The sequence below is a fragment of the Lycium barbarum genome, chromosome 12, assembly GCF_019175385.1.
Source record: "Lycium barbarum isolate Lr01 chromosome 12, ASM1917538v2, whole genome shotgun sequence".
Lineage (NCBI taxonomy): Eukaryota > Viridiplantae > Streptophyta > Magnoliopsida > Solanales > Solanaceae > Lycium > Lycium barbarum.
In genome coordinates, this window is record NC_083348.1 from 106,266,446 (window position 1) to 106,274,421 (window position 7,976).

The following is a 7,976-nucleotide window of genomic DNA, read 5'->3' on the forward strand; positions in this document are numbered from 1 at the left end:
AGATAATAAAGAACAGCTCCTACAACAAAGTGAAGCTCGAGAGGAGAAAATGGAAGAGGGGTGTGTGGCACTCAGACTAGTGAGGGAAAAAAAAAAATCATATTTCTCTTCCATTGACATTGATTTTTGTTAAATGACATTTAATACCATGAAGAGAGAAGTGAAGTGAACAAGAGGTGCCTTCTGGAAACCGAAACTATGAGAAGCTCTTCCTCAACTATTTGACCTTTCCTCACATGCCACCGCTGCCTACTATATAAACTATTCAACTTAGATACTCTCGCTTCTTCTGCCACACTGTGTTCTCGATTGGTATACTCCTTGCTGCAGTTATCATCTTAATCATTGTGAAATACTAGTAATCTAGCTTACAGGGCAGGCCTTGCTCTAATGGGCGAGCCTAAGATTGAATATGGAATATCAAACAAGATCAAAAAATCACGCCAGAAAATCTTTATCTATTATCAACAAATAATTGCTTTATCACAAGGTTTCCAGTACATTTATCGGATGAAAAGAATAAAAGAAAAAACACAGCTGTCATTTTTCTTTTTTTACAGTTTACAAACAGCTGGACGCGTCTCTCTTTCCAATCTGGTGTTTCTGTAAATAATCTGACAAATCACACAAACAAAAGAATAAATACAACCAAGAAGCTTAATCCCACTTCATCTTATTTTGAAGCCCGAAAAAGTTGGCTTCCGAGAGTCACAACTGGAGTTCCTTCTCCCATGATTGTTGTCAAGCTCATTTCTTTCTCCAGTATCCGATCCAGTTCCATCACCACATAACTCATGGTAGGCCGCCTTTCACTCGAAGGGTCCACGCACCGGACAGTCAATTGCATGAACTCTTCCATGCCTTCTGTGGTGAAGCTATTACCCAATCTTTGATCAATGATGGCAGATATGTTTCCAGAATCTTGATAATTCTCCACCTGAAATGAGAAAAATACTCCATTAGCAAGTTGCATTCACTCAGCAGCTTAAATTATTTCAGTGCACATAGCATTGGTCATTAATTGATTGTCTGTCGGGGCCCCAATACCCTTGTCAATATATTTGAGAAAAAGCAGTCTTTATGCATCAGCTAGGTCTGAGAAAGGGTATACCCATTCAACTATGTTTACATTCAAATCGGAAGATAGCAAATCCATTGCTTCACGGCCGCTAACTAGCTCCAGGAGAAATATACCAAAACTGTAGGCATCGCTTTTCTCAGAAAATCGTCGGAACTCTCTAACCCTACAGAATAATGAGAAAAAGTCACATTGGATCTTCACATCAATCATATACCTGCTGAGCCAAATGAAAGGAAAGATGTTCTGAAAAATAAACACTAAGAAGCAAGAGGACTACTCTGCAGCAAGAAATATTTCATCAGCAGCCACTTGAGAAGATGGACCTGCAACCTCAAATCTTCCAAGAAAATTGCGTACTCCCGCATCTGCAACTTTAGCTATGAAATTTTCATCCACAAGAACATTTCCTGTCTTAAAGTCTTTATGAATCAAGCGGGGACTTAGTGAGTGAAGATGAGCAAGACCTGCATATATATATTGAGCGAGAGGAAGCATAAGAACCAATATTGTAAAAGTATTTCCACTCAAAGTAGCTGATGCAGGGCCCTTAAGTACTGTGAAAGCTTATCTTTGCCAGACAACTACTAGGACGGGCATAATTCTTTTTCTAAACAAAAGATAAACCAATACCAGGGGAGCCAAAATGCTCACTGATTTTGCAGAGCATCACCTTTAGCTGCCCCTAGAGCTATAGAAAGCCTATGCTTGAACTCTAGCTTCTCTTGTGTAACATGACCGCCGCCTACAAGAAAAACCCATGGAATGAAGATCAAACAGAAAAATACACTGCACCTTACAAAAAGTTCACAACAGTTTCTAAGTGGCTTGAAGTCGAAACCGAGTAAAAAGCAAGACAGTTTGGAATAACAAAGAGGGATTAATTTGTTTGTTGTGAGTGTGTGTGTTTGTTTGGGGGAGGGGGTGGGGAAGAGGTGAAGGTAAACTTGGAAATTCAGGTCTTCTCCACAATGTACTGAAATCAAACTATTACAGAAGATGAGGCAACTCGCTGCATAGTCAAAATTTGTCTGGGACTAAATATTGGTATAGAAAATATATAAAATGGAAAGGGATGAAACAGAAGTTCTAGTAGAAAGATCATTACCATATAAGTGAATGGATACACTTCCATTCGGTATGTACTCATAGACAAGAATCTGCTGATCATTTTCCTGGCAGTATCCTAAGAGGGTGACTAAGTTCCGGTGCTGAATAGATGAGAGATAGCGAACCTGATAGGAGATAGAGTCTGAATACATCAAACCATAAACAACGAACACATAGTCATAAGAAAAATCATAAGTCATTTTCTGATACACCTACAACAACAACAACAACAACAACAACAACAACAACCACCCAGTGAAATCCCACAACGTGGGGTCTGGGGAGGGTAGAGTGTACGCAGACCTTACTCCTACCAAGGTAGGACGACTGTTTCCGAAAGACCCTCGACTCAATAAAAAGCATAAAAAGAGGTCATATAAGGCTAAGAAATTCAAAGCGATATGGAAATGCAAATAACGAAAGCGACACAGATAAAATAGAATAATCAAAGTACAGGAAATAACACCTACAACTGACGAGAGTGGCAATTATAGTCTGCTACTTACGTATATAATCGTTGATTTATCAGCATACCAACTTAATACTTACCATTACCATCTGTAGATCTTCCAAGTATATTGGATATATGATATTGGTAGGGAAAAGAATTAGGGCCCCAGCAACAACCCAAAAGATGATGAAATGATGACAAACATGTTATAACAGGAGATAAATTACATGCCAGGGGTATGGGCCCATGGTGTTCAGCTTACTTGCATTGTAGGCCCCAATTCATGGCCAAGAGGATGGCTATCCGAGTAATGGGGATCTGTTTCTAGGGGTATTCTATCAATTTCTTTCCATTTGTTTCTCTTTAACTTTTTTTGATAAAGTAAAATTTAGTTGATGTGGGTAGAAACAGGCCTGTACAAAAGGAGAAAACAGAAGTAAAGATTGTAAACAAAAAGATGATTCTCCACAAAGAGAACTCAATCGTCTACCGTAATTGGAATCTCGGAGATTCTCAAAAAGTTTAAAGAACTCAATTTTTCCATTTGTATCAGTTGAAAACTTGAAATATGTTCCAATTTGATTCAATTAAGTGAATCATAAATCATAAGTTAAAACTTTAGAAGTAATATCAACTACCATGACAACCAAGGAATTAAAGTGTGCCTCTGACACTATTAGTGGTTGCATATTCAATTGAGCACGTGACAGCGTTGTTTGTACCTAAGCTCGAAAAAATTCTTTACAGTAATCTAGTCTTCTCCATTTCACGGGGAATGGGTGAAGAGAAGTTTCTATGTTACAAAGAATGCATTGTCATGATAACTTAATTTGTCCAGCAAAATCCTTAGGACTCCCGATGTCAGCAAGAATGGAATCAAATACCATTGAGACACACTTCATTCCCCACAACTATTTTTCTCAGAAATGGACCTTGGGCCTAACTCAACCCCAAAAGCTAGCCCATAGGGGGGAGGATTGCCCAAGACCATATAAACAGACCTCCCATCCCTAAGTGAGCCAATGTGGAACTCTACATCCCCCCACACGCCCAGGACTGGACATCTGGAGCGTGGACAATTTAAGATGACCATCATCGGTAAATAATGATCGGGATAGGTCTGACTCTGATACCATGTTAAATGGACCTTGGGCCTAAAGTAACCCCAAAAGTTAGCTCATGAGGGAAAGATTTCCCCAGACCATAGACAGAGACCTCCTATCCCTAAAAGAGCCGATGTGGAACTCAACAGTGACTACATTATTTACCTTATAAAAAAAACAGTGACTACATAACCCACTTTTTTTTTTTCTTTTTTTTCCTTTTCCAATTGCCAGTTGTGCAATGCAAAATTATCAATCTGTGACCCAGCATAACCCCTAGGTCCCTTCTCCCATTTCAAACACAATCATAAAAAGGAGAGAGGTAAAGACTTTACCATTGATTGCCTTCAAGTTTCGTTTCATCCTCCTAATATCCAGGTTCACCAAGATGTTCCTTTAAGTTAAAGCCGAAGGGACTAAAATGTTGTGTAAGTTAATTTCCGCGTAAAACACAATGGAACAAAAACCCAAACCCGTCAGCCCATCTCAGTTGAAGCTTGTACTTGCCATGCCTTATTCCCATCATGTTGATCACATACAGAAGAGTGGTCCAAGGGAAGCAGCTAAAAGATGCTTCAAATATAACAGAAAAGTTGCTTGCTTCTCTTGTGTTTGGATTAAATTTTTAAGGAGACTATTCAGGTAAAAGGATTTGGGCTAAGAGGCGCAAAACGTAATTCTCAGATTGGAAGGTGTCATTGACAACTTAAAAGGGTTTATCGGTGGTTGATGACAGTTTAGGAAAGAGACAAAGCAATGATATAATAGCATGATTGGGCGAAAAGTAATAAATATTTTTACTTGATGATATTGACACAAGGTAATCGGCAATATCTCAAAGATTTTACCATCAAGAGGCCAGATATTAGCTTAATCTCCTACAGATCCAGTTAGAATCTGAGATGTAATTTGTTACCAGAATGTGATCCTTGATGCAGTTTGAACTTAGAAAACTGAGAGAAATTAGACAGACAAGTAGATGTGGATAGTTGGTCACTGCCTCTTAGAATATCTAGAGAATGTATCAAGATCCATATATTTTTAGATTCATTGAACTTAAGTAAGGAAAATCTTACAAAATATTCTATAGGATATCTTTAAGTTTTTTTTTTTTTTTTTTTGATCAAGTAATAATTTTCATATAAATATAGAATAAAGGATAGCAGGATATTCTGTATTTAGTTATAAAATATCTAATTTCCTTTTTTTTTTTTTTTTTTTGAAAACTGGTAATGTTAAATTACCTTGTTAGCATTGAAATTGAATATCTACCATATTGTGCGCAGCATGTGACTCCTAATAAGGAGCATCTTTTGTACATTGTTACTTAATCAAGTCAATAAGAAGTTTTTCGTTTCACACGGTATCAGAACCTCTAAGATCTTAGTCGAGATGCAAATAGCTTTCATAACCGACGAGCAGTGCAGGCCAATGTGCGGTGCTCATCTCGCCCTTATTTCTCCTTTTCTTCTTCCTCTTGGTGTCTGGCACCGCTTGTCTTTCCAGCAACCAGTGCCGCAACCATTCATGCATTCCTCCTCTATGGCATTGTTCAGGCGCTGCTCCTTTCTATAAGATCGTTAAAGCAACATTCATATGTCCGGTGACCGTACATTTTTTATTTTTTTATTCTATACTTATCAAAAAATAAAAATGTCCGGTGACCGGCGCTGATCTACGCGACTGATGCCCTCCTCTAGACCTTGAATTTCTTCTCCCAATATTCTGCCAATTCAAGTTGTGCTAACAATGTCCTTGAGATCATAACCTTCTCTCTTTTCAATGATTAAGAATAGGTTCCTTTCTGTATGTAGTGCAAGAAGCCCTTTCTTTCGTGATGAGGTTATCAACAACTTTCTGGAGGATTAGTTCCAGCATCGCTTTCTTTTTAGTGATTGTGCATCATTCCAGCGTGACTTCAAAGTCTACTCTCTATGTTTACAAAATAAGCAAACTCAAGTTAGCTTCCCAACTTTGAGATTGAAGGGGCCTAAGGAATATCAAGAGAATATGTTGGAGCTTTCCGATATTCAAAGATGATTGCTTGCGTTCCCCCTCTTTCCACATTTATGAAGTCTAGTTGAAGTGTGTATGGATGATTGGATGTCGTATGTAGAAAACCATATCTTCCTGTAGGTTTTCTATTTTTTGGGTAAACTTCTTATATTCGGGTTTTTCATGTCCAAACTTGTTAATAAAACTATTACCTTATCCAAAAAAAAAAAAAAAAAAAATGAAGTCTAGCTGAAGTGAAATTTTGCCTCACCATCAATTTCACTTTGCTAAGAGGAACATCTGAGCTTTTTCCTAGCGAAATTGGATGCCCTTGAGTTCGGGAATTTCTGCACTAATATGAATCTAAGAGCGAAAATAGGCTGTGTTATGAGTGCGGTAAGTAAACCTCCAAAAATATTTCACTCAATAAGACAAGTTATACAGGCATGAAAACGCCAAGCTCTTCGGGAGGTAAGCTGATGGATTTAGTGCCATTTGTCTGTCAATTATAGCAAATAACTTTTCAACCATTTTTGGTGACTCAGGCTCTAGTTAAAGGATTACTCTTGCCACTTCTTAGGACGGTGAACAAAAATTTGGATAGGCTCAAAGGGACCAGTATGCTTTAAAAAAAATCTCAAATAATATATGCAGTACTTCCCATAAGATGTACATAGGTACTATTACCTCATCAATAAACTCGTGACTAGGGCCAGCAGATCGCCTTTTTATTGCTACAAGCATACCATCATGAAGCAATCCCTTGTACACCTCCCCAAATTTTCCTTGGCCAATCAAACTCTTGTCACTAAAACCTTTTGTCGCGGAAGACAATTCTTCTATCCGGAAGCGTCTGGCATCTCGTAAGGTCAATTCAACCCCAGCAGTTTTTCCAACTGCAAGTCATCCAGATAGTTGAGGAAGGGATCTTAATAAACATGAAATGTTTCGACTTAAATTAAGAAATGAGATATGACCTTGAACAGATGGATCAGAAGATCCTGTCTCAGAAGTTCTTGAAATGGTCCTTTTATGAAAAATACAGAAGCATAAAATGACAAGGACAATCACCACTAATGCCACGGCTCCTGCAGCACCTCCTACAATTGCTGCAAGAGTCCTTGACATTTGGCGACCACTTCAGCTGCAAAGGCGACTACTTTTGGGATATATATTTTGACACATTGAAGCTGAAATATGAAGGATGTTAGCTGATGAATGAGCAAATAATGGTTCCTAATAATAACATTGTACTTGTTTGTAGGTAACAAACAAATCAGAGGTGCATGCAGTTATATTAGGTAATCGCAAACACTATTTGTAGAGAAATCATATGTTTCAGCATAGATTGGAGGACACTAGAAAAGCATATGCTCGACGAGAGCCTAATGCTCAAAAACATAAACCAATACTAGTAGTTATGATTTTGTGCATAAAACTTGACGAAGGTCTAAACTAATTCCAATTCAAAATTAGAGTAAATAGTTAGGGCACAAAGAATAACCTGAGTTGGAAGAAGAATGGATTAAGATGAGTGCAAACTTCATTAATCTGGGGCTAGTTTCAGCCGCATTCCTATTTAAATGGGTTGGTGGAGGGGAATACTATTTAATTTATTCTCCTCCTCATCACCATTGTTGTGTTGTGTTGTGTTGTGTTGTGTTGGATACGACAGAAAGCGACCTGGCGCCGACAGATTATTACTCCTCTCCACCTTCAACTAATTAAATAAACAACACACTTTTCAAATCATTGCCCCTAATTAATAAATCCCCACTTTTTCAATAAGCAAGATGGGAGCTGTAAGGAAGAAGACGGAATTATTCTCTCTACTCCTACTTCGTGCGACTAGAGAGCGTTTTGTTTTGTTTTGTTTTCAAATTGCTGATGAAAACTATTTACGGAATATATTTTGGTGCCAACAGTGTTTCTGTGGGTTGTAAGGTATCTTGTCCTCTACCGCAACTTGTGCACCCTATTTTTACATTTTCTTTTCTATTGTATTCTTTCGTGGCTAAGCATGACAACAATTCTTCGCCAGACTAGAGGCCATATATCCATATTATTTCTCACTATGTTGTTGTCTTCCATATAAAATTATATTTGGATTCCAACAAGTAATGAAAATTTTACTATCAAGTTAGCGTATGAAATTGCCTGTAATGTACTACCACCCCTGAATTTTGATGACTTGTAAGATAAAAATGCTTGGTAGGATATTGAACTAAAATAGGAAACT

The 7,976-nt window shown here is 37.9% G+C and overlaps 1 protein-coding gene across 3 annotated transcripts; it reads right to left on the bottom strand.

Moving 5' to 3' along the window:
* Positions 1-438: 438 nt before the first annotated feature.
* Positions 439-7,700, bottom strand: LOC132623717 (proline-rich receptor-like protein kinase PERK1). 3 transcript variants are annotated; one of them, XM_060338516.1, is made up of 8 exons: positions 7,242-7,700; positions 6,715-6,927; positions 6,425-6,633; positions 2,187-2,313; positions 1,752-1,823; positions 1,359-1,545; positions 1,130-1,244; positions 439-937 (listed from the first exon to the last, which is right to left on the bottom strand). In XM_060338516.1, the coding sequence occupies exons 2-8, from the start codon at positions 6,863-6,865 to the stop codon at positions 674-676; spliced, it is 1,125 nt and encodes a 374-aa protein (XP_060194499.1). In that variant the 5' UTR covers positions 6,866-6,927; positions 7,242-7,700; the 3' UTR covers positions 439-673. The 3 variants fall into 3 exon arrangements, with proteins under 3 accessions (XP_060194499.1, XP_060194498.1, XP_060194500.1); XM_060338515.1 differs by having other exon boundaries at positions 1,112-1,244; positions 7,242-7,675; XM_060338517.1 differs by lacking the exon at positions 6,715-6,927 and having other exon boundaries at positions 1,112-1,244; positions 7,242-7,680.
* Between the last annotated feature and the right edge of the window lie 276 nt (positions 7,701-7,976).